Below are 27,398 nucleotides of genomic sequence, written 5' to 3' on the forward strand. Positions count from 1 at the left end.
CATGAGAAATCCGCCATCCTTATCGGTCCTGGTTGCATCCTTATGACATTGGCAGCCACACCGCATGGCAGCCAATGTGATAAGGATGTAACCAGGGCCAATGCGATGGCGGTGTGCAGGTTCTCACAGTACATGTTATAGTTTCACACACTACAAAGGTGTAAAGAGAGAGAGAAAAGCGGAAGACAGGCAGACAGACAGGTGGACCCGAACACCACATATGTAATATAAATGTGTAGGGGGGTAAACTGTGCACTCAATGAAATTGTGTTATTTTACATGTTCTTCACAGAAAATAAGCCAAGGCCAATGAGTTGCAGGTGAAAAACGAATTCATTGTATAATTTTTCTTCTAGTATACATTGAAAATGGGTCCCACAGACCTGAACACCACACAAGGGTTAATAAAGTATATTTATGGTCACTGGCACTGCTTTACGTGGTGTGTTGTTCAATGCATCTGATGCCAAAACGTCAACTCCACATGCGCGTGACGTTACTTCCACTCAGGTGAGTTAAGCTAGTCGCCCCAGCTATACCACATGCTGAAAACATGGCTGCTTCTGTACGGGTGAGGACGTGGAACACATCTAGCTCAGTGAAAACCTGGCTCCTTTATTTGGCAGGGATTATTTTACTAGGAGATGTAAATAGCGGGGTGATGGCAGCTCCAGAACCAGGACAGTGGATAATTACAGTTGTCAATGTGAGTATTAAAATATGCGATTAATTTCAACTAACCGGCTAGCAATCCTACCTAGCTAGCCAGTTAGCATGGGTTTGGATGAAGGGGGCGTTTTTCTGTTCATAAAATTGAACATTATTGATTAATAATGCATTTTCCTGAGCAGATTCAGACTTTATCGATACAAGGCGTTGTAGCAAACTAATGTTTTATCTGCGAGCTAGATAGCATAGGCTCACTAACCCGATATCGTTGAAAGATGTAGCCACAGAGTTTCTAAACTCTCAGAGGCGCAACATTGCGAAACTTCCGGGAACGCTTGCCAAGCAGACCAGGCCCGGGTTTGGAGAAGTCAATGAGTGAAGTGAAACATTGTTCCTTAGTTAATTTTCTCAATCTAAAGACACATAGATTCGAGACAATGTATTAAGTAGATGAACATGTTATTTCTCCAACCTCGTGAAAGTGACAGACGTTTTCATTTGTCAAAACAACTATCGAAAGTGTGCATTTTTATTTGACGGCATACACATGCGCAGTTCGGCGCGAGACGAGATTACGTGTTTCTGCGCATGAGTTTAGCTAGACAACGTCGCCAAGCTTGAGCTGGGATTTTTAATGGAGAAGCCGTGTTTGCCGATCTTCATATCTACATTTCTTGGCCAAACACCTCTGTTAGGCAGCTAGCTAGCTAAAGTTACATAACTAAATGTAAACAAACAGACACAGACCACTGTACTCAGGGTTAGATCATTGCCTGCAATTTAGCCCAGATAGAACATACAAATCTACAAATCATTCAGCAAGTGAACTAGCTAATGTTCAGATTAGAATGTGGGCTGTGCCAAATCTATTTGGTAGACTAGCTACTGTGTCCAATGAATTGAAGAGATCTACCAGTAAATTGCTTTCAAGTCAGTGAAGGGAAGTGCGCAAGTGCACAAGAGAGGTAGGCTAATTGGGAGTTTGTTTTCCATGGAGGTGGTCAGGTGTCTGTCCATCACCATATCCTGTTGCAGAGTAATGTGAGAGCTACCCATTGCTTTTCTAGGGACTCCCAATAATGGTTACCAGAGCCTATATGAAGTGTAAGAGTAGGAATGAGTGCTGGTCAAGGATCAAGTCCCCCTTCCAATGTAATCTAATTTACCGTGATCTGAAAAAGCAAAATGGATTCTAAATCATCACTCTGGCTGGATACATACGGCACCAGACACGAGTGTTGTGGTTTATAGAGGGAATAGGGTTTCCTCATATCACTGAATGTCAGTTGAAGTCAGAAGTTTACATACACCTTAGCCAAATACATTTAAACTCAATTTCACAATTCCTGACTTTTAATTCAAGTAAAAAAATCCCTTTTTGGTCAGTTAGGATTACCACTTTACTTTAAGAATGTGAAATGTCAGAATAATAGTAGATTTATTTAAGCTTTTATTTCTTTCATCACATTCCCAGTGGGTCAGAATTTTACATGCACTCCATTAGTATTTGGTAGCATTGCCTTTTAAATTGCTTAACCTCTTAGTGTGCTGATCCCGCATTCAACAACATCCGCTAAAATCGGAGTGCGCCAAATACAAAATCGTAATATTAAACATTCATGAAAATACAAGAGTCATACATGGTTCTTTAGCTTAGAATCTTGATAATCGAACTGCGTTATCCGATTTACAATAGGCTTTACGGCGAAAGCATAGCATTCGATTATCTGAGGACAGCGCCTCACATCAGCATATGTTTACAAACCAGCACAGGTGTCAGAATAAAATAAATCACTTACCTTTGACGATCTTCCTCAGTTTGCAATCCCAAGGGTCCCAGCTACACAATGAATGGTTGTTTTGTTCGATAAAGTCCTTCTTTTATATCCCAAAAGGTCTGTTTTTAGTAGGCGTCATTGAGTTCAGTAATCCACCCATTCAACATGCAGACAGAGGCGTCCCAAAAGTTACCGGTAAAGTTTGTCCAAACAAGTCAAATGGTGTTTCTAATTCATCCTCAGGTAGTCTAATAGCTAAATATAGGATAATGGAGAATAGTATGTTCAATAGGGAAGGAAAACAACGAAGAGCGCACCCTCATTCACGCGTGCAAAGAGACTACTTTTGCCTTACCTCTCCCCACGGATAAACAACTATTACTCGTTGGTTTTTCATAAAACAAGCCTGAAACCATGTATAAAGACTTGAAATCTAGTGGAAGCCAAGGAACTGCAATCTGGGAGGCAGAAGTCGTAGTTTCCAATAGCTTCCCATTTGAAGTTGATGGGAGCTTAAAAAAAAAAAAGTTTTCACTTGCCATATCAGTTCTGTTATACTCAGACATTTATTTGAACTGTTTTAGTAACTTCAGAGTTTTCTTTAGACAATTCTAACAATTATATGCACGTCCTAGCTTCTGGGCCTGAGTAACAGACAGTTTACTTTGGGCACATCAGACAGGTGGAAATTCAGGATACTGCCCCTGACCCTAGAAAGGTTAACTTGGGTCAAATGTTTTGGGTAGCCTTCCACAAGCTTCTCACAATAAGTTGGGTGAATTTTGGCCCATTCCTCCTGACAGAGCTGGTGTAACTTTGGTTTGTAGGCCTCTGTGCTCGCACACACTTTTTCAGTTCTGCCCACAAATGTTCTGTGGGATTGAGGTCAGGGCTTTGTGACTTTGTTGTCCTTAAGCCATTTTGCCACAACTTTGGAAGTATGCTTGGGGTCATTGTCCATTTGGAAGACCCATTTGTGACTAAGCTTTAACTTCCCGACTGATGTCTTGAGATATTGACTCAATATATCCACATATTTTTCCTCCCTCATGAAGCCATCTATTTTGTGAAGTGCACCAGTCCCTCCTGCAGCAAAGCACCCCCACAACATGATACTGCCACCCCTGTGCTTCACAGTTGGGATGGTGGTGTTCAGCTTGCAAGCCTCCCCATTTTTCCTTCGAACATAACGATGGTCATTATGGCCAAACAGTTTTATTTTTGTTTCATCAGACCAGAGGACATTTCTCCAAAAAATACAAACTTTGTCCCCATGTGCAGTTGCAAACCGTAGTCTGGCTTTTTTATGACATTTTTGGGGTAGTGGCTTCTTCCTTGCTGAGCGGCCTTTCAGGTTATGTCGATATAGGACTCGTTTCACTGTGGATATAGATACTTTTGTACCGGTTTCCTCCAGCATCTTCACAAGGTCATTTGCTGTTGTTCTGGGATTGATTTGCACTTTTCGCACCAAAGTACGTTCATCTCTGAGACAGAATTGTGTCTCCTTCCTGAGATGTATGATGGCTGCGTGGTCCCATGGTGTTTATACTTGCGTACTATTGTTTGTACAGATGAATGTGGTACCTTCAGGCGTTTGGAAATTGCTCCCAATGATGAACTAGACTTGTGGAGGTCTAAAAAAAAATTCTGATGTCTTGGCTGAGTTCTTTTGATTTTCCCATGATGTCAAGCAAAGAGGCACTGAGTTTGAAGGTAGGCTTTGATGTACATCCACAGGTACACCTCCAATTAACTCAAATTATGTCAATTAGCCTATCAGAAGCTTCTAAAGCCACAACATCATTTTCTGGAATTTTCCAAGGTGTTTAAAGACAGTCAACTTAGTGTATGTGAACTTCTGACCCACTGGAATTGTGATACAGTGAAATAATCTGTCTGTAAACAATTGTTGGAAAAATTACTTGTCTTGTTAGCCGATGTGAAATGGCTAGCTAGTTAGCGGTGATGCGCGCTAGTGGCGTTTCAATCGGTGACGTCACTTGCACTGAGACCTTGAAGTAGTGGTTCCCCTTGCTCTGCAAGGGCCGCAGCTTTTGTGGAGCGATGGGTAACGATGCTTCGAGGGTGACTGTTGACGTGTGCAGAGCGTCCCTGGTTCGCGCCCAGGTCGGGGCGAGGGGACGGACGTAAAGTCTATACTGTTACACATGCACAAAGTAGATGTCCTAACCGACTTTATAATGACTAACCTAAGTGTATGTAAACTTCCGACTTCATCTGTATGTATGGGGGATCCCGGGAATCAAACCCACTATCCGGCATTGCAAGCGCGATGCTCTACCAACTGAGATACAGAGGACCTGTTAGGCATTAGGCCTAGACTACATTAGTCAGGACTGACTTACTCAGTTTATCTAACTAATGCCAATGTAAACACTTGTTTCCTCTTCTTCACAGACCTCAAGACCATTGCTTTTGAGGAAATCTATGTATAAAGACACTGATATCAAATTGAAAGGTAAGATTAGCCAATGTTTGATATCATACTGTATATGGGAAATGCCTCGCATGAGGGTGTCAAACATTAAAACCTGTTTCCTCGAGCATTTGAGAATTCTGCTAAATGTTTTGCTTTCACAAGACCTGAAAATAACCGTTTCAGGGTGCGATAAGCTTGTTTACAATCTGCAAAAGGTTCCATGCGACTCGAACTGCCCTGTCACAATACCTGGTACTCTGGTTCTAGATCTTCGACCCGCTACCAAAGATTGCCTATTATATTGAAAAGATAGTCAAGTGACCTTTTTAACAATGGAAATGCATGTTCTCAAAGATGGAAGGCAGGCAGGAGGAGGCGAGGTCAGGTGAGACCATTCTAGCCAGTGAAATGGCAGATGCGCATGTGAACAACAGCCCATAGAGATAGATGGAGTACTCTTTATATCTGTGCCATTATAGCGTCTGTGACAGCATGGGCAACGCCATTGAGCCTTTCTTCATTTTAAAGTAGTAAATTCTCTTATATATTTGTAAATGTTATTACTTTTTAACTGCATTGTTGGGAAAGGGCTCGTAAGTAAGCATTTGGTGGTAATCTACACTTGTATGCAAGGAGTTTGACATTAAAATGTTATTTGATATATCTGTGTCCTCTATCTCTAGGAAAACAGGCACAGCTCCAATATAGTTTTATTTTTAAATAAATTGCAAAAATGTGTATCAGTGCCACGTACAGTATCAGTCAAGTTTAGACACACATACTCATTCCAGGGGTTCTTTATTTGTACTATTTTCTACATTGTAGAATAATAGTGAAGACATCAAAACTATGAAATAATACATATGGAATCATGTAGTAACCAAAAAGTGTTAACCTTTCTGGCGCAGGCGTTCCGCTAGCGACCCACCTCGACAACATCCGATGAAATTGCAGAGCGCCAAATTCAAAATACAGAAATGGTCATAATAAATGCAAGTGTTATACATCGGCTTAAAGATGAACTTCTTGTTAATCCAGCCGCTTTGTCAGATTTCAAAAAGGCTTTACGGCGAAACATACCATGCGATTATCTGAGGACAGTGCCTGCTTACAAAAGCATACTAACATTTTACAACCAAGTAAAGGAATTACAAAAGTTTGAAATAGTGATAAAATTAATCACTTAACTTTGAGGATCTTCATATGGTTGCAGTCACAAGAGTCCCAGCTACACAATAAATGTTAGTTTTGTTCGATAAAGTCCCTCTTTATATCCCAAAACTCTGTTTTGTTGGCGTGTTTTTTTTCCAGTAATCCACTGGCTCCAAGGTGGTCAAAACATGCAGACAAATACATCCTAATAGTACCGTTAAAGTTCGTCGAAACATGTTAAACGATGTTTATAATTAATCCTCAGGTTGTCAATTGTCTAAATCGATAATATTTAAACCGGACAATAGCGTATTCAATAGAAAGGAAAAACGACTAAGGGCGCTCACTCGGTCATGCGCAAAACCAGCACTACATGATTCTACAGTCCACTGACAGAAAGGCCTCCTTCTTCATTTTTCAGAAAACAAGTCTGAAACGATGTCTAAAGACTGACATCTTGTGGACACCATAGGAACTGCAATCTGGGTCCTAACCCATTAGATACTCTATAGGCATTCAATTGAAAACTACTCACATCAACAAATCCCAGGTGTGTTTTGGGTCATTGTCCTGTTGAAAAAAAAATAAAATAATAGTCCCACTAAGTGCAAACCAGATGCGAAGGTGTATCACTGCAGAATGCTGTGGTAGCCATGCTGGTTAAGTGTGCCTTGAATTCTAAATAAAACCGTGTCAGTCACACCACCTACCCCATGCTTCACGTTGGGAACCACACATGCAGAGATCATCTGTTCACCTACTCTTCATCTCACGAAGACATGGTGGTTGGAACCAAACATCTCCAATTTGGACTCCAGGCCAAAGGACAGAATTCCATCGGTCTAATGTCCGTTGCTTGTGTTTCTTGGCCCAAGCAAGTCTCTTCTTATTGTTGTGGTTTCTTTGCAGCAATTCGACCATGAAGGTCTGATATTCACGCAGTCTTCTCTGAAAAGTTGATGTGTTAGTTACTTGAACTCTGAAGCATTTATTTGGATTGCAGTTAACTCTAATGAACGTATCCTCTGCAGTAGAAGTAACTCTGGGTCTTCCTTTCCTGTGGCAGTCCTCGTGAGACATTTACATCATAGCGCTTGATTGTTTTTGCGACTGCACTTGAAGAAACGTTAAAAGTTCTTGACATTTTCTGTATTGAATGACCTTCATGTCTTAAAGTAACGATGGACTGTCGTTTCCCTTTGCTTATTTGAGCTGTTCTTGCCATAATACTTTTACCAAATAGCCCTGTCTTCTGTATACCACCCTTGTCACAACACAACTGATTGGCTCAAACGCATTAAGAAGGAAAGAAATTCCACAAATTAATTTAACAAGGCACACCTGTTAATTTCAATTGCATTCCAGATGACTACATCATGAAGCTGGTTGAGAGAATGCCAAGAGTGTGCAAAGCTGTCATCAAGGCAAAGGGTGGCCACTTTGAAGAAAATCAAATATAAAATATGATTCCATATGTTCCTGTTAGTGGAATTAAATTCCTATATGTTTAATACCCAATTAAATTAATACACTCTAAGGATTTGTAAGAAACTTATTTGCATAAAATGGGCAGAGACCAGTCTCAAAATCAAGCACTAGGTTATAAACTGAAAATGACATCATTAGGTTTCGAACTGTCCTGTCTCTCCTCCACTCCGGTACAATGGCAGTATAGTACTTAAGCCTTCCTACATCATCTCCCACCAATTTAGATAATTTATGACCAAGCCAAAGTCTTCCTGTGTAGATAAGCATTCTAGCCAGTCTTGACAATACGTTCATTCGTTTCTACCAAGGAACAGACAGTCATTGTTCTAATTCTTGATTATAATTACACACATTATATTCAGTACTAGGATTAAAAGAGAATTCCTACATCTATACAGTAACATAATAGTATTCTGATTCGTCAGTCCTGATTGAAATGTATACATAATTAGTCATTATTGATAAATCCCTTAACAGTTCCATATACATTTGCTATTTTTGCCAACAATCAGTAGATTGGAAAGTGTTATGGAAACCCATTTAACTTGTATTTTTTATTTCGGTGCTTGGGCCTCAAAAGTTATTTTTATGTGTGCCACGTCATCACACACAGCATCTTATCTGCAACAGGCCAATTTGATGGGAAAATGTGCATATTTATGTGGATTTTAGAATATTAAATATTATTATATCTGTTACCAATTGGATGGAAACATACCTAGTAATACTTTTTTTCTTTTCAATTGTTTTTTGTTTTTAAAGTTGTGTCCTTTGGATGTCCAGAGGAGATGACTTTTACCATTCAATGGTACTTGAAATACTACCCCTGTCACAACGAGTTCAATAATATTGAGGTAAGTAAAGTACATGCACTAGCCTAGTTAGTAAGTTACTAGTACCATGTTAGTCTAAAGCAGGGGTCAGCAACAGGTGGCCTGGGGGCCAGAATTTTGTTTTTAGTACAAAAATACATTGTAAAATCACCAGGAATTCAGCTAAAAATGAGTTTAATGTAGGAAATCTGTTCCCAATTATTCCCATGAAGATAAAAAAAACTTATAAGTGATAGTGACTCAATGTAATCAAGGTATGAAATTGCGTTTGAAAAGAAAAATACATTTTTAGACTTAGTTGTGGTCAATTTAGTGTACAAATGATTCTAGTTATTTTCCGGCCTTCCGCTCCGCCAAACATCTGCCTGTGGCCCGAATCTAGTTTCCTACCCCTGGTCTATAAGTTGATATCAGATATGGGTGTGTGGAGCAGAGAGTGAGTGTTTGCCATAGTCATCTTTCATTATCACTACCTTCATTTGTTTAGGATTCCTATGGTAGTGCCACAATTTGACAGTTGGTGTGAATTACCAGTTGACTGTAATATGCACTTTTGGAGTTACATTTCCTTTGAGCAATGAGATTTAAAAGTATGTCTCCCTACATTCAACTACTAATACATATTGTACTTGTAAAAAATATCTCAACTTTGATATAAATCATTACTTTCAAGGAAATGTATGAGAGGACGCCACTGAGTCGAGGACAGAGTATGGATCCTAACCCTCTAGGACAAGGGGAATGCATTGAGCACAAGCACAAGCCCTTGACCTGCAACGATGACCTGCGATACTTCCCAATGCTAAATGTAAGGGCTTATAGGTTACATACAGTACATGAGTTACCTTCCATTACAGGGCTTTTCACAGTACTGGACTGAACTGAGCAGGCCTGGTTACTCAGCTACCATAGTTGCTTGAACCGTACTGAAAAGGACAGGGTGAAAACAAAATATTCAAGCCACAGTTTTGTTCGGGTCGGATCAATAGTTTGAAAAGGATACGGTGCATTCAAAAAGTATTCAGCATTATTCTAAAAATGATTTTTAAAAAAATGTAATCCTCATCAATCTACACACAATACCCCATAATGACAAAGTGAAAAGCATTAAAAAAAGATTATATTTGCTATGAGACTTGAAATTGAGGTCAGGTGCATCCTGTTTCCATTGATCATCATAGAGATGTTTCTACAAGTTGATTGGAGTCCACCTGTGGTAAATTCAATTGATTGGACATGATTTGGAAAGGCACACACCTGTCTATATAAGGTCCCACAGTTGACGGTGCATGTCAGAGCAAAAGCCAAGAGCTCCGTAGAGCTCAAAGACAGGATTGTGTCAAGGCACAGATCTGGGGAAGGTTACCAAAAATTTTCTGCAGCATTGAAGGTCTCCAAGAAGACAGTGGCCTCCATCATTCTTAAATGGAAGCTGTTTTTAACCACCAAGACTCTTCCTAGAGCTGGCTTCCAGGCCAAACTGAGCAATCGGGAGAGAAGGGCCTTGTTCAGGGAAGTGACCAAGAACCCGATGGTCACTCAGAGAGCTCCAGAGTTCCTCTGTGGAGATGGGAGAACCTTCCAGAAGGACAACCTTCTCAGCAGCACAATAACAATCAGGCCTTTATGGTAGAGTGGCCAGACGGAAGTCACTCTTCAGTAAAAGGCACATGACAGCCCGCTTGGAGTTTGCCAAAAGGCACCTAAAGGACTCTGACTATAAGAAACGAGATTCTCTGGTCTGATGAAACCAATATTGAACTGTTTGGCCTGAATGCCAAGCGTCACTTTTGGAGGAAACCTGGCACCATCCATATGGTGACGCATGGTGATGGCAGCATCATGCTCTGGGAATTTTTTTCAGCAGCAGGGCCTGGGAGACTAGTATCGAGAGAAAGATGAACAGAGCGATCCTTGATGAGAGAATTTATACATCTGTTTTTGCTTTGTCATTATGGGGTATTGTGTGCATGTGTGTAGTAGATTGGTAAGGAGGGGGGGAGGGATATTTCATCAATTGTAGAATAAGGCTGTAATGTCACAAAATGTGGGAAAAGGTCAAGGAGTCTGAATACTTTCCGAATGTACTTGTTGTTTGAGTTACTGACAACTTACTATGACAACTTTGTTTCAGAAAGCCAAGGTGGAACCACGGACAGTTGTCCCGCCCATGGAAGGGGCGGCACCGGTGAGCTGCTATGATGGGGTCATGGTGTTTGCATCACTTTTTTAGCACACACTCATTCAGCTATTGCTTTCGGCTATTGCCAATTCCTACGGTCATTGTCAATGAGCATAGGAGTTGCCATTGGCCATATACAGCAAGCACTACGAGATCTGGGACCAGGATCTCACTTTTCAGATTCTCTTACATTTCTGGGATTTCTAAATACATTGCATAATGCAATTTTTAAAACAAATGTTGGTTCAATCCTACTCAGGGTTCGGATGAGAACTACACCAAATGGACAATGGAGGAGTACGACAAAGTCAGCGGTGTGAAGAATTCCAGTGTGTCACTTAAAGATGATGTCATTGCCACCACGTGGAAGGATGGCCCCTATCTGTTTGTGGTGGTGATTAAATCTAACAAACAGGAAGCCAACTGGAATTTAACTGGTGGGTTTGCTACATTAAACACCATACGCCTTAGCTGGGTTGTGTTCATTAGGCACCAAACACAAAAATACAGACTGAAACAACAGGGCGGGACCACCAGAATTAACAGAAGAACATTTACTGAAACTGGGCGTGACTAGCTAGCTGGACTCATTTTTGTTTTCCGTTGCAATAATGTTATTATCTACCCTAATGAACACGACCCAGTTCTTGAATGTCAAACTTGCCCATGAGGCTTACCAAAATGGAAATGACATTTCTTTAGTCAGCCTAAATACTAATTGAAATGATTTAAAATAATAATACATTGGCTACTGTTTTGATCACATTGCTCAATGTTGTATCTTGTAAACCTGATTTATTTTCTGCGTTCTGGAAAGCTGATGTATACTCTCTTTATATTTCCAGTAAACGTTGTAATGAAAGGAACTCACGGCTACATCTCCATCACTGAATGGCCTCTCATGATCGTGAGTATACATTTAAATGATTTTATCCTTTGTTGGGACAGATTCAATTAAACATTGTCATATTAAATAAACAGTCAGATGCATTGCACCATGAGACTTTAGCTCATGCTAATTTCCAGTAATTGTCCCTAGTCAAATATATAATATAGGCTTAATCATTGTCATAGATTGCAGACACCTGTTTTACTCACTCATCAAATTTTATTAGTCACATGCGCCGAATACAACTGCTGTAGACCATAGAGTGAAATGCTTACTTACGGGCCCCTAACCAACAATGCAGTTTAAAAACAAATATGGATAAGAAATAAAAGTAATAAGTAATTAAATAGCAGCAGTAAAATAACAATAGCGAGACTATATACAGGGGGGTACCGGTACAGAGTCCATTTGTGGGGGCACCGGTTAGTTGAGGTAATATGAACAGGTAGGTAGAGTTATTAAAGTGAATATGATTATAACAACAGAGTAGCAGTGGTATAAAAGGGGGGGGGCAATGCAAATAGTCTGGGTAGCCATTTGATCAGGTGTTCAGGAGTCTTATTGCTTGGGGGTAGAAGCTGTTTAGAAGCCTCTTGGACCTAGAGTTGGCGCTCTGGTACTGCTTGTCGTGCGGTAGCAGAGAGAACAGAGACAATTTTTAGGGCCTTCCTCTGACACAACCTGGTATAGAGGTCCTGGATGGCAGGAAGCTTGGCCCTGGTGATGTACTGGGCCGTTCGCACTACCCTCTGTAGTGACATGCGGTCTTAGGCCGAGCAGTTGCAATACCAGGCAGTGATGCAACCAGTCAGATGCCCTCGATAGTGCAGCTGTAGAACCTTTTGAGGATCTGAGGACCCATACCAAGTCTTTTCAGTCCCCTGGGGGGGTAGGTTTTGTTGTGCCCTCTTCACGACTGTCTTGGTGTGCTTGGACCATGTTAGTTTGTTGGTGACATGGACACCAAGGAACTTGAAGCTTTTAACCTGTTCCACTCCAGCCCCGTGTGCTCTCCTCTCTTTCCTGTAGTCCACATCTCCTTTGTCTTGATCACGTTAAGGGAGAGGTTGTTGTCCTGGCACCACACGGACCATGTCTCTGGCCTCCTCCCTATAGGCTGTCTGTGATCAGGCCTACTACTGTTGTCATTGGCAAACTTAATGATGGTGTTGGAGTTGTGCCTTACCGTGCAGTCATGAGTGAACAGGGAATACAGGAAGGGACTGAGCGCGCACCCCTGAGGGGCCCGTGTTGAGGATCAGCTTGGCGGACGTTACCTACCCTTACCACCTGGGGGGTGGCCTGTCAAGAAGTCCAGGATCCAGTTAAAAAGGGAGGTGTTTAGTCCCAGAGTCCTTAGCTGATTGATAAGCCTTGAGGGCACTATGGTGTTGAATTCTGAGCTGTAGTCAATGAATAGCATTCTCACATAGGTGCTCATTTTGTCCATGTGTGAAAGGGCAGTGTGGAGTGCAATAGTTGGTCTAGGGTTTCTGGGATGATGGTGTTGATGTGAGCCATGACCAGCCTTTCAAAGCACTTCATGGCTACAGATGTGAGTGCTATGGGTCGGTAGTCATTTAGGCAGGTTACCTTAGTGTTCTTGGGCACAGGCACTATAGTGGTCTGCTTAAAAAATGTTGGTATTACGGACTCGGACAGGGAGAGGTTGAAAATGTCAGTGAAGACACTTGCCAGTTTGTCAGCGCATGCTTGCAGTACATGTCCTGGTAAACAATCTGGCCCTGGGACCTTGTGAATGTTGACCTGTTTAAGGGTCTTACTCAAATCGGCTGCGGAGAGTGTGACCACACAGTCTCCCGGAACAGCTGGTGCTCTCATGCATGTTTCAGTGTTATTTGCCTCAAAATGAGAATATATGTAGTTTAGCTCGTCTGATAGACTCGTGTCACTGGGCAGCTCTCGTCTGTGCTTCCCTTTATAGTCTGTAATGGTTAACAACCCCTGCCACGTCCGACGAGCATCAGAGCTGGTGTAGTACAATTCGATCTTAGTCCTGTATTGACGCTTTACATGTTTGATGGTTCGTCGAAGGGCATAGCAGAATTTCTTATAAGCTTCCGGGTTTGAGACCCGCTCCTTGAAAGCAGCAGCTCTAGACATTAGCTCAGTGTGGATGTTGCCTGTAATACATGGCTTCTGGTTCAGGTATGTACAGTCATGGCCAAAAGTTTTGAGAATGACACACACCTTAATTTTCACAATGTCTGAATTTCTATTAATTGCGAAGTCCCTCTTTGCCATGCAAATAAACTGAATCCCCCTTCAAAAAACATTTCCACTGTATTTCAGCCCTGCCGCAAAAGGACCAGCTGACATCATGTCAGTGATTCTCTCGTTAACACAGGTGTGAGTGTTGACGAGGACAAGGCTGGAGATCACTCTGTCATGCTGATTGAGTTCGAATAACAGACTGGAAGCTTCAAAAGGAGGGTTGTGCTTAGAATCATTGTTCTTCCTCTGTCAACCATGGTTACCTGCAAGGAAACATGTCGTCATCATTGCTTTGCACAAAAAGGGCTTCACAGGCAAGGATATGGCTGCCAGTAAGATTGCACCTAAATCAACCATTTATCGGATCATCAAGAACTTCAAGGAGAGCGGTTCAATTGTTGTGAAGAAGGCTTCCGGGTGCCCAAGAAAGTCCAGCAAGTCCTAGAACCATCTCCTAAAGTTGATTCAGCTGCGGGATCGGGGCACCACCAGTACAGAGCTTGCTCAGGAATGGCCGCAGGCAGGTGTGAGTGCATCTGACTTTTGGAGGATGGCCTGGTGTCAAGAAGGGCAGCAAAGAAGCCACTTCTCTGCAGGAAAATCATCAGGGACAGACTGATATTCTGCAAAAGGTACAGGGATTGGACTGCTGAGGACTGGGGTAAAGTCATTTTCTCTGATGAATCCGATTGTTTGGGGCATCCGGAAAAAAGCTTGTCCAAAGAAGACAAGGTGAACGCTACCATCAGTCCTGTGTCATGTCTCAGGATGCTTTACTGTTGGCCATTCATGTGTGGGGTTGCTTCTCCACCAAGGGAGTGAACTCACTCACAATTTTGCCTAAGAACACAGCCATGAATAAAGAATGGTACCAACACATCCTCCGAGAGCAACTTCTCCCAGCCATCCAGGAACAGTTTGGTGGCGAACAATGGCTTTTCCAGCATGATGGAGCACCTTGCCATATGGCAAAAGTGATAACTAAGTGGCTCGGGGAACAAAACATTGATATTTTGGGTCCATGGCCAGAACTCCCCAGACCTTAATCCCATTGAGAACTTGTGGTCAATCCTCAAGAGGTGGGTGGACAAACAAAAACCCACAAATTTTGACAAACTCCAAGCATTGATTATGCAAGAATGGGCTGCCATCAGTCAGGATGTGGCCCAGAAGTTAATTGACAGCATGTCAGGGCAGATTGCAGAGGTCTTGAAAAAGATGGGTCAACACTGCAAATATTGACTCTTTGCATCAACTTCATGTAATTGTCAATAAACGCCTCTGACACTTATGAAATTCTTGTTACTATGGAATACTGAAGTATAATTACATCTGACAAAAATATCTAAAGACACTGAAGCAGCAAATTTTGGAAATGTATATTTGTGTCATTCTCAACTTTTGCCACGACTGTACGTACGGTCACTGTGGGGATGACGTCATCGATGCACTTATTGATGAAGCCAATGACTGATGTGGTGTACTCCTCATTGCCATTGGAAGAATCTCGGGACATTTTCCACTCTGTGCTAGCAAAGCAGTCCTGTAGTTTAGCATCTGCTTCATCTGACCACTTTTTTATTGATCTTGTCACTGGTGCTTCCTGCTTTAATTTTTGCTTGTAGGCAGGAATCAGGAGGATAAATGGTCAGATTTGCCAAATGGAGGGCAAGGGAGAGCTTTGTATGTGTCTCTGTGTGAAGTAAAGGTGATCCAGAGTCTTCTTTTTCTCCTCGCTCTCTGGTTCTACATTTGACATTCTGATAGAAATTTGGTGAAATGGATTTAAGTTTCCCTGCATTAAAGACCCTGGCTACTGGGTAAGCGTTTTGTTTGCTTATGGCGGAATACAGCTCATTAAATGGCGTCTTCGTGCCAGCCTCTTACTGTCTTGGTATGTAAAGAGCTACAAAAAATATAACTCTCTCTGTAAATGGTGTGGTCTACAGTTTATCATGAGATTACCTCAGACTAGCAGTAGCTTGAGACTTCCTTAGATACCGTGCACCAGCTGTTATTTACAAAAATACATGTTCTGTCCTGCCAGTGCAGTGTATAACTAGCCAGCTGTATGTTGATAGTGTCGTCGTTCAGCCACGACTCTGTGAAGCTTAAGATATTACAGTTTTGAATGTCCCGTTGGTAGTTCATTCTTCCGCGTAGGTCATCTATTTTATTGTACAAAGATTGCATGTTTCACTTGCAGGGTTTTGTGTTGTATATGTAATATAATACTGTACATGCCATTTATCCAAAGCGTCTTAATCATAAGTGCATATATTTCAACATACGGGTGGCCCTGGGTATCGAGCACACAACCGTGGCGATGCAAGTGCCATGCTCTACCAACCAAGCCATATAGGACCTTGTTGTTTGTTCAGATGACTGAAGACCCTTTCAGGCCTGATGAAACTGGATGCTGTGCAGTCATAGGTTTGACAGTGGTCAAACAAACCAGTTTGTCAAACTTTATGTACTTTTGGAGGTGCGTTCTAACTCCCCAAATGCCTAGGTTTTGGCTTAGTGGGCTAATGCGCTCTTCAGGCATGCAGGAGAGCCAGGTTAAAACCCTGTATCGTTGTAGTTGAGTTCATATGTTTTAACACCCATCTCTTTCCCTCTCAGTTCTACATGGTGATGTGTATAGTGTACATCCTGTACTCGTTACTCTGGTTCATGTGGGCTGCCTGTTACTGGAAGGACTTACTGCGGATCCAGTTCTGGATAGCTGGAGTCATCTTTCTGGGCATGGTGGAGAAGGCTGTGTTCTGTGCTGAGTACGAGAACACCAACGGTGTCGGGGCAGCTTGTGAGTCTACACTACGACTAATACTACTACTAAACTACACGAGCTCTCTTTCTAAGTGGTTTAAAGAGTAGTAAGATCTTCTGTATAGGAGCATGGTGAAGGCTTTGTATGAGAACAACGGTGTCAGGGGCAGCTTATGAGTTTACAGTACACTACACCCAGCTCTCGCATTGCTCCGGTCCCATTTCCCTCCCTACCCTTTCCTCTTGGCACTAACCTGTCAATTGTTTTGCAAATCTGTATGGTCTGAATAGGCAGGTATGGTCTTGTTAGCAGTTGATATTCCTCTTCAATAACACAGACCCCAATGCAAATCAGGGGGAAGAAAATAGGTTTATTCTTATTCAAAGAGGATGAATCATGCGGGGAGGGAGATGGTAGATGTTCATGCTCCCCTGTCCTCAGTGATTCTCTCCACAGGACAAAGGGACAAGATGTACTTTATAACCCAGCCCTAGCCTGTGGTTCACCAATTAGAATTCCTTGCAATAAAACTGGGCCAATGACTGAATAACTATCCTATTTCAGGCTCGATGCATAGACAAATTCCTCCCATGTCTCTGACCCATTGATCAATAATTCCCTATTACATAAAAAACACAATTTCCATTGATCGTTAGTACTCTATTTACTTTTAGTCCTCTTGACCTCTTGTACACTGCGTTGTGTATTTATCTTCGACATATTCTTAGTCTGCATTTAATTATTTATTTATTTTTTACTTTTATTTAACTAGGCAAGTCAGTTAAGAACAAATTCTTATTTTCAATGACGGCCTAGAAACAGTGGGTTAACTGCCTGTTCAGGGGCAGAACGTCAGATTTGTACCTTGTCAGCTCGGGTTTGAACTTGCAACCTTCCGGTTACTAGTCCAACGCTCTAGGCTACCCTGCCGCCCCGGCAGGTATAAGCAGTGTATAAGCAGTGTACACTGCTTATAAGCAGAATAGGCAGGTATAAGCAGTGTAGTGATAATGGTGCTTCCATCATATTGCTTCTACCTTACAGATTTGCTTAGAGCCAAGGGGGAGGTTTAGGGAGTGTTATTATTCCGAACAATACATCGTTTTTCTGCCTTGTGTAAGAGACCATGCATTCCAATGTTCTTGTTTTCAGCTCCAGGCCTGTTGATCTTTGCTGAGCTCATCTCTGCCCTGAAGAGAACCCTGGCACGGCTGCTGGTCATTATTGTTAGTCTGGGATATGGTATAGTCAAGTAAGTTGAGAAAATAAAGGTCATCACTCACTCCCCGTCACTCCCAATCCGTTGATAGGTTAGCCTGCTATCTATATTTAGTACATTTTCCTGCATTTTGGGTTTCCTATCAGGCCTCGACTGGGTACTGTGATGCACAGAGTGGTGGGACTAGGCGTCCTGTATTTTGCCTTTGCTGCTATCGAAGGTGTGCTTAGGATCACTGGGGTAAGGAGTTTTCTTAATTTTGCTCCATTGAGCTTGCATTCAAAATGTGACATTTCAGTTGTAGATGAGCTGCTGTTTTTCCCTTGTGAGTTATCGGAATTACTTTCAATAAATGTATGTTCACTAAAGGGTCGTGACAATGGCCTTTCCCTCATCACAATCGTTGTTCTAGTTGTGATGGACTCCTGTATCATCTGGTTCATATCCTTAATCCAATTATCATCTGGAGTTTATAATAATTACTCCATAATGCACATCTATTGGTCTATAATAACAAAATAGGCCAACTTGTCTTGTTAGCCTTGTCTGACACTTGTCTGTCAGTACAGAATTTTACACATTTTGCTATTGCTTACTAATAAGTTTTCATAAGTCTCACTAATAGACGAGGTGCTGGGGTTATGTGTCTTGTACAATTTAAACTGGAGTTTGGGTTGTATACCTTAATTTATATACTAAATTATGTTTCAGTGGGTGATTGTCTTTGTTGCTGCTCTGTTCTCTATCTACCCCACTCACTCATCACTTTTTCGTCCTCTGTTTCTTCTGTCTCTCATGACGTTAATCTTGCGCTCTGACTCATGTCTCTCTTACTCTTAACTTTCATCTACACTTTCCCCACCTGCTCTCATCTCCTATGTATTTATCTTGCTCTCAACTTGTATTCTCTTCTCTTCCGCTCTCCCCCTTTCTCCTGTCCTCCCTCAGGCGAAAGACTCTGACCTGGCTCTGTTGGCCAACATTCCTCTGGCTCTGCTTGACTCCTCTCTCTGCTGGTGGATATCCTTTGGTGTGCCTATAGCCCTGCTTGGGCTCCTCTGTCCCCTGGGGGGCCCCCTGGTCCCTACCCGGGGCTTTTCTGATCTTCAGTCTGGGGGCCTACTCTGACCCTCCCTGGGCTGGATGGTCAGAGTAGAGTGCTTCTATCAAAGGGTTCAGTCCAAATCCAAAGGGTCTCTGCATGTTAATCCTCTAGCGACATGCTAACCCTCTGCCTCTCACAGCTAGCTTCTCCTGACGTATATAAATGGAGAGCATGAGAGATTAGATTATTTGCTATCTTACTAGCTAACTCACAGCTAGCTCACCTGGAAGTCTACAAGTAGAGGTCAAGTAGTCCGGCCTTTCCCAGGGCCCCTTTACCTGGGGCCTCATTTGTTCTTTGGGTCAATCACATTCCAACACCTTAACCCACTAGCTACCACTCAGAGGGCACATAATCTGACCTTGCATGCTGTTTTCCCTGCTGACTTTGCTAGGTTCTTCCCTGATTCCTTCTTATATTCGGGAAGTCTGTCAGTTACTCTACATACTGTCAGTGTCTGTCTAGCCCAGAGGTTGTTTCCTTGACTGCCTCCTAACATATTTGTGAGCCTGGCTCAAACTATAAAGACACTGAAGCTGAGGAGAAACCCAGTCAAACTGTCTCTCTACAGACACTTCACGAACACACTCATCTTTGCCATCATAGGTGAGTGAAGTTGTTAAATTGATGTAGAGTCTTTTCCCAGCACCGGATACTGGTCATACATTCATTCAATCAAAGTAGTCTAGTGATGATCACTCATTCTTTTCCTTCTTTAGCTTCAATCATTTTCATGGTGTGGACGACAAAAAAATTCCGGCTAGCAGATTGTCAGTCGGTAAGAATACATCTGTTTTTAAATGTCTTGTGTTTCAAACGTTTAAATAGAAAATATACAAATGTGTGTTTATACAGTTCTTCTGGATCAATGTTTTTAGCTTGCTCTGTTAAGATTTTTTTATTTTACTAACACCTTCAATATGTGGCTGTTTAACCTCCTTTCGTTGAATGCAGTGATTTTAAAAGAACGTCTGCTAAATAACAAAAAATGTAAATATACTGAATCCTCATGAATGACGTTTGCATCGTCCTGTGTGGCCAGGACTGGATGGAGCTGTGGGTAGATGATGCCTTCTGGAGGTTCCTCTTCTCCGTCATACTGCTGGTTATCATGTTCTTATGGAGACCATCTGCTAACAACCAGAGGTGATGATTGATTTGGCTGTTACATAACAGACATTTGCATTGATCTAGGTGTTCTCATCCTGCACCTTAGCTACCTTGTTGAGTGTGCTGTAGATTTGTCAATGGCAATATGTTGACGTATCAAACCACCACCAACAGTCAGTCAGGGAGAAAGTGCCTCGCCTTTCGACTCTTCAAAGCTTCAGAGGAAACACAAACTGAAACGGTCTTTCTCTAAATGGAGCTTTATAACTTGATCATGTTCCTTTGTTCTCAACAGGTATGCATTCACTCCTCTGATGGACGACTCTGATGATGAGGAGATCGAGGACTTCCTGGTGTCAGCTAATTTGGGTACAGTACAGTTCACTTAGTGAAATAGTAGGGTTTTCATTTCTCGCTGTGTCATTGTTAAAACATTGACCATTGATCACCAACAATGTTTCTCTCTACACAGCTGACGGCATAAAGTTGAGAGCAACCAACTCCAGGATTGAGACAAACGGTTCTGCCATGCCTTCAGGACCCAACCCGGTTAGTATCAAACGTTCAACTTCAATTGCCCTGGAGGTAATAAATTAAGAAAGGCAAAGTCTGTTTACAAGTATTGAATCAATATGAACGCAAAGTACTCCACATATAAATACAGTTTACAAACAAGTCAATCTTTTTCTCTTTAAAAAAAAAAGAAATTCTCCCCATTTTTTGCGGTATCCAATTGGTAGTTAGTCTTGTCTCATTGCTGCGACTCCCTTACGGACTTGGGAGAGGCGAAGGTCGAGAGCCGTGTGTCCTCCAAAACCCAACCAGGCCACACTGTTACTTGACACTATGCCCACTTAACCTGGAAGCCAGCTGCACCCATGTGTCCGAGAAAACATCGTACGCCTAGCGACCGTGTCAGCGTGCACTGCGCCCGGCCTGCCACAGGAGTCGCTAGTGTGCGATGGGATAAGGACATCCCTGCCAGCCAAACCCTCCCATATCCCAGACAACGCTGGGCCAATTATGCACCGCCACAATTGGCCCAGCGGGTCTCCCAGTCGTGGCCGTCTGCGACAGAGCCTGGACTCGAACCCAGAATCTCTAGTTTCACAGTGCCTGAGACCGCTGTGCCACTCGGGAGGCCCAGCCAATCTTTTCTGTCAGCACTGTCAATGGTCCACTTTCAGTTAACTGCACATGATGACATGACACTTTTGCTTACTCAAATGTTTGCTCTTACATGGCAATTCAAATCCCCTACTGGCAGACATTAATGGAACATCTATGTCATCTAGTAAATGACATGACTGAGCTTAAACAACAGGGGGCAGTGTGGAGTAATTCTCTTTTCTTCTCGTGTCATTTTGTTTACCAATCTGTCCAGGATGAAGACATGAAATGGGTGGAAGAGAACATTCCTACCTCTTTGTCAGACGTGTAAGCATGACTTAACAAAAAATAATACATGTGTTTTTTAAAGTGATCAACATTAGGCAGTTGTATAAAAGCACATTTAGTCTTTTCCTCTTTCATTATAGAGCGTTGCCTGTCCTTCTCGACTCGGATGAGGTATGTGTGTCCTTAACACAACGGGTCTCAACTTTGGCTCATTTCTGTCAATGGCAACACATGGTTTGCTTTACTGTGCATTTCCTTTAATGTTATTCAATTCTCAGATTGTTAGACTGTTAGAATATATATAATATATTCTCTGTATTTTTTTTACCAGGAAATAATGACCACAAAATATGAAATGTCCAAGATGGAGTAACATGGAAAGTCTTCCTCCCACCCATGGTGGATGCAGAGCATCTCTACCTCGGGTTCCTAATGCATGGCATGGAATAGACAGATCATCTGGAGCACGACACTTCTCCAATCCTAGTCCTAGGGCTGTTTAGGCTGAGACTCAGACCTCTGATCCTCTGTAAAACACTACTGTGGCTTAACGCAACACCTCTGACTTGGCGATCAGCAGGGTCCTATTCATTGGGCATCAAATGGATTAAAACTGGGAGGTACTACTTCAACTTGTCCAATAAGAAATACTTGTTTTAGTTTTCCTTTCCAGAGTGTTTGTTACGGTGTACTCTAATGTATTCAACCGATGTTATATGTGGGCAACAGAAAATCTCACCTGCAATACTCCTATTCTGTGTGTCCCAAATGGCACCCTGTTCTCTATATAGGGCATTGCTTTTGGCCATGGCCCATAAGGTTTTATAGGGAATATGGTGCCTTTTGACCATGGCCCAAAAGGTTTTATAGGGAATATGGTGCCTTTTGACCATGGCCCAAAAGGTTTTATAGGGAATATGGTGCCTTTTGGGATGTAACTTATGAGACTTCTGTTCCAAAAACCCAGCTTCACTCTGTTAAATGCTGTATGTATTTATTAACATTTTTTTTTCTCACTGAACTTGACTTTTATAGGAGAAAGGAACAAGCTGGTATATTTCAACACCAATTGGACACACTGCATAATAACATTACCAATATTATTTTGATAGTTGATAATATTCAGAGGTGTATAGTAAACATTATTTATTATATATTTCACTAAGTGAAGCTTTATTGTTTCCTAACCAAAGTATAATGTGATGTGGGAGAGTTTGTGCATTTTTGTCTAGGCTGGGACACAGAATTCATACGTGCAGTGTGTTACGCAGTACTAAACAGAAGTGTTCTGGATAATGTCCGTGTACAATTGCAGGACTGGTCTGTTCAGGAGGATGTAACATTACAGAATGTTTAGATAGAAACACAAGGAATAGAGCTGACATGATTCCCTATTCTATCTACTATCAATGAGAAATCACTGAATGGACCCCTGAGGTTGGTAGAGGCAGTACTGTAATTGAGGCTTACGTCATTGAGGAGTTGTGTGTTTGAATGTGAGTGGAGGGAATCTTTAGCCTGGTTCCAGATCAGCAATAACAGCGTTACAATGGCCATAGGAGTTGGCAAGACGGCACAAACACATCTGGGATCAGGCTAGGAAGTCCTCTGTTTCCGCTAGTTAAATAAAGAGCAATATTATATAGTACCCTCCCTTTATCTGTTTTACATTGCTTGTGCACCAAATGGTACCCTATTCCCTATAGCAGGGGTGCCAAGCTCATTCCATGTAAGGCTGAGTGTCTGAAGGTTTTAGTTTTTTTCCTTTCAATTAAGACTTAGACAATCAAGTACAAAGGAGGAGTGAAAACCCACAGATGCTCAGTCTTCCATAGAATGAGATTGTAAAGAATGCCCTATATAGTGCACTACTTTTGACCAGATCCCTGTGCGCCCTGGTATAAAGTAGTGTGCACTATATAGGGGATAGGGTGCTATTTGGGACAAAAATTGTTATTTATGTTTAAGTGTACTTACAACTTGCTATATTTAGTTTACTCTAGGTACATTCATGGGGATGTTGTTATTGTGTGATAAGTTTTAATGTTATTTCTGATTTGTTGTCATCTGTCTAGCTTTTTCTAAAACTCTTTTTAGAGGGCAAACTATTGGAAATGACTCTTGTCTCGTTGATTAATTAATGCGTTTTGTTTTGCCGTTGAAACGGGGATGTGTCTCTCCATCTTATGTTCTGTAATGGTATAACACTTTCAAAGTACAGATTTTTTTTGTGCACCATTTCTGTAACGGCAATCGGTACTGGTGCCAGTTAGATTGTGCCTGAAGTCTTCAGCTGTATGAGACTGGGGGGGGGGTGTTGTGTGGACATTCCCATTTCCAAATAGGATGATGTTGTATTGGTCCATGTTATGCTCTGCAGCCTTCACCTAGGTTAGGGAGTTATGATTTCACTCACAACCTCAACTATTTCCTAGGACCTGTCCAGAAACATTCCCTACCCACTAGATTGTCTTACATCTGTCCAATCCTTGCATAAGTAGGGTGTAGTTGTCAGTTTGGGAATCAGGCCCTAGTATATGTAGTGCTTTCCCTAACTTGTATAAATTCATATTAAGATTCTTACTCAGACCCTGACATTCTTCTCTTTATGATCAACTGTATGTCTGTCTCAGAGTTGGTTATTTTCACTTAAGACTGGTTTTGTCTGACTGTTAGTGCTGTTATATTATTTACTGCCTGATACCTTTTTGGAAGGTTTAACATCTTCAAAGCTATGCTTTAACTTTTAAACACAGGGCCTGTGTTCATAAAGCGTCGCAGTACGAGTGCTGATCTAGGATCAGTTTGACCTTCTAGATCGTAATGGACACCTGATTCCGATTGGCACGCCTACTTTGAAATGCTTAGTAATGTAGATATGGCTCCAGATCAATGTGGCTTGTTTGTCCTTTTTATTTCTGTTGACAGAGCAGAGAGAGAGAACAGCACCATGTTATTAGTATGCCAAACTGTAAATCTGTATGATGTTTGTTGAAAATCTTTGTTTTCTGATCTATTTCAATACGATGGTTAATTTAATTGTAAATAAAAATGTTTTACAAATTTGTTTTTGTGGTCTTGCAGTCACAGGATAACAGATTATAACCAGTGATCATTAGATCATCATTTTTAGTTGATCATCCAGTCAGGGAGATTTGCTGTGCAGCCAGAGTGCCATATTGGTGTACTTACAGCAGATGATGGGCAACTGTCAGTCGGGGTCTCGACTTACTGTTGGGAGGTAGAATACACAAGGTGCAATACCCAGCGGCCAGGAATCTAAACTGGTACTGTCAAGGTTGAATTAAAGCCTTCGGGGCCCCCATTGATTTTGCTACTCTCACTCAGATTTCATATTAAAAACTGAAAACATTTCTCTCCACCGTATGGCAAAATGAGTCGTATTTCATTAAATTAACTCTTAAACTAAAAAATGTGCATTAGTTAAAATGGCTAAATATTCTCTCCGCCCCTGGCAAAATGTGCATTAGTTAAAATGGCTAAATATTCTCTCCGCCCCTGGCAAAATGTGCATTAGTTAAAATGGCTAAATATTCTCTCCGCCCCTGGCAAAATGTGCATTAGTTAAAATGGCTCGCCCCTGGCCATTAGTTAAAATGGCTAAATATTCTCTCCGCCCCTGGCAAAATGTGCATTAGTTAAAATGGCTAAATATTCTCTCCGCCCCTGGCAAAATGTGCATTAGTTAAAATGGCTAAATATTCTCTCCGCCCCTGGCAAAATGTGCATTAGTTAAAATGGCTAAATATTCTCTCCGCCCCTGGCAAAATGTGCATTAGTTAAAATGGCTAAATATTCTCTCCGCCCCTGGCAAAATGTGCATTAGTTAAAATGGCTAAATATTCTCTCCGCCCCTGGCAAAATGTGCATTAGTTAAAATGGCTAAATATTCTCTCCGCCCCTGGCAAAATGTGCATTAGTTAAAATGGCTAAATATTCTCTCCGCCCCTGGCAAAATGTGCATTAGTTAAAATGGCTAAATATTCTCTCCGCCCCTGGCAAAATGTGCATTAGTTAAAATGGCTAAATATTCTCTCCGCCCCTGGCAAAATGTGCATTAGTTAAAATGGCTAAATATTCTCTCCGCCCCTGGCAAAATGTGCATTAGTTAAAATGGCTAAATATTCTCTCCGCCCCTGGCAAAATGTGCATTAGTTAAAATGGCTAAATATTCTCTCCGCCCCTGGCAAAATGTGCATTAGTTAAAAAAATGCAAAATGTGCATTAGTTAAAATAAATATTCTCTCCGCCCCTGGCAAAATGTGCATTAGTTAAAATGGCTAAATATTCTCTCCGCCCCTGGCAAAATGTGCATTAGTTAAAATGGCTAAATATTCTCTCCGCCCCTGGCAAAATGTGCATTAGTTAAAATGGCTAAATATTCTCTCCGCCCCTGGCAAAATGTGCATTAGTTAAAATGGCTAAATATTCTCTCCGCCCCTGGCAAAATGTGCATTAGTTAAAATGGCTAAATATTCTCTCCGCCCCTGGCAAAATGTGCAAAATTGCACAGAATTTTAAGCGTTAAAAAAAAAAATCTCCGGGTAGAGAGCATTTTCTGGCCCCCACCCACATCAAAGTTGCCTATCCCTGACTTAAAGTATACTTCTGGCAGCAGTCTGTTCTTCTCTTAGATTTTAGATCTTGATTTCCATTGAACTGTCCTGGCAGATTCCTTACCCAACCATGCGTTCATGTATTGACTTTGGGTGATGTCCTCTAGTCTAGTGGAATGAGGTGTTCTGTTCCGTTTGCACAGCTGTTCGTGTGATGCAGACAGCACAAAAATGAACTGATTTTCATCAGAAGACAGAAACCTCAGAATATTTACACATACTTTATTTAACGTAAGGGCATTTTAGGACATTGGTTATCATCCTGATTTAACCAGACTAAGTGTTTAAGACATTATGTTCAAAGGGAGATGACCAGACTAAGTGTTTAAGACATTATGTTCAAAGGGAGATAACCAGACTAAGTGTTTAAGACATTATGTTCAAAGGGAGATAACCAGACTAAGTGTTTAAGACATTATGTTCAAAGGGAGATGACCAGACTAAGTGTTTAAGACATTATGTTCAAAGGGACATAACCAGACTAAGTGTTTAAGACATTATGTTCAAAGGGAGGTAACCAGACTCAGTGTTTAAGACATTATGTTCAAAGGGAGATGACCAGACTCAGTGTTTAAGACATTATGTTCAAAGGGAGGTAACCAGACTCAGTGTTTAAGACATTATTTTCAAAGGGAGATGACCAGACTAAGTGTTTAAGACATTATGTTCAAAGGGAGATGACCAGACTCAGTGTTTAAGACATTATGTTCAAAGGGAGATGACCAGACTAAGTGTTTAAGACATTATGTTCAAAGGGAGATGACCAGACTCAGTGTTTAAGACATTATGTTCAAAGGGAGATGACCAGACTAAGTGTTTAAGACATTATGTTCAAAGGGAGGTAACCAGACTCAGTGTTTAAGACATTATGTTCAAAGGGACATAACCAGACTAAGTGTTTAAGACATTATGTTCAAAGGGAGGTAACCAGACTCAGTGTTTAAGACATTATTTTCAAAGGGAGATGACCAGACTAAGTGTTTAAGACATTATGTTCAAAGGGAGGTAACCAGACTCAATGTTTAAGACATTATGTTCAAAGGGAGATGACCAGACTAAGTGTTTAAGACATTATGTTCAAAGGGAGATGACCAGACTAAGTGTTTAAGACATTATGTTCAAAGGGAGGTAACCAGACTAAGCAGTTTTCCTCTGCACTTTGAATCTTGTATTTTAAAAGTGATAATTAGCTGCAGTTCTTGAAATTTCAGTAGATAAATGAATGGGTAGAGGGCCTACTATCGAGAATCAACATGTTCCCAACTAAGTGTTCCTGACTTGTGTGAATGAACCCAATCTGTTGCAAAGAGCCTTCAATAGGCTGTTAGTTGCATTCTTTACATTGTCTATTTACCACGTCATATGAAATCTACAACAACCCCATGCACATATGTGTCACGTCACAATGAAAGCTTGTTTTTCAGTAAACTTTTTAAAGAACTCTTTCTTTCTTCAAAGGGATCAAGTGAAAGTAGACTAAATTACAG

At 41.5% G+C, this 27,398-nt stretch overlaps 1 protein-coding gene across 4 annotated transcripts; it reads left to right on the top strand.

Annotated features, from left to right (window-relative positions):
* The first annotated feature begins 530 nt into the window (after nucleotides 1-530).
* On the top strand, nucleotides 531-24,337 carry LOC124040300 (transmembrane protein 87A-like). 4 transcript variants are annotated; one of them, XM_046357358.1, is made up of 19 exons: nucleotides 531-706; nucleotides 4,869-4,929; nucleotides 8,293-8,384; nucleotides 9,037-9,171; nucleotides 10,498-10,551; nucleotides 10,805-10,982; nucleotides 11,391-11,452; nucleotides 16,295-16,478; nucleotides 17,595-17,694; nucleotides 17,808-17,901; nucleotides 18,031-18,102; nucleotides 19,264-19,372; nucleotides 19,486-19,544; nucleotides 19,809-19,912; nucleotides 20,172-20,245; nucleotides 20,349-20,425; nucleotides 21,261-21,313; nucleotides 21,394-21,445; nucleotides 21,606-24,337. In XM_046357358.1, the coding sequence occupies exons 1-19, from the start codon at nucleotides 554-556 to the stop codon at nucleotides 21,645-21,647; spliced, it is 1,755 nt and encodes a 584-aa protein (XP_046213314.1). In that variant the 5' UTR covers nucleotides 531-553; the 3' UTR covers nucleotides 21,648-24,337. The 4 variants fall into 4 exon arrangements, with proteins under 4 accessions (XP_046213314.1, XP_046213315.1, XP_046213313.1 ...); XM_046357359.1 differs by having other exon boundaries at nucleotides 21,415-21,445; XM_046357357.1 differs by lacking the exon at nucleotides 18,031-18,102 and adding an exon at nucleotides 18,610-18,681.
* Nucleotides 24,338-27,398: the final 3,061 nt, after the last annotated feature.

Source organism: Oncorhynchus gorbuscha, linkage group LG07, assembly GCF_021184085.1.
Source record: "Oncorhynchus gorbuscha isolate QuinsamMale2020 ecotype Even-year linkage group LG07, OgorEven_v1.0, whole genome shotgun sequence".
Lineage (NCBI taxonomy): Eukaryota > Metazoa > Chordata > Actinopteri > Salmoniformes > Salmonidae > Oncorhynchus > Oncorhynchus gorbuscha.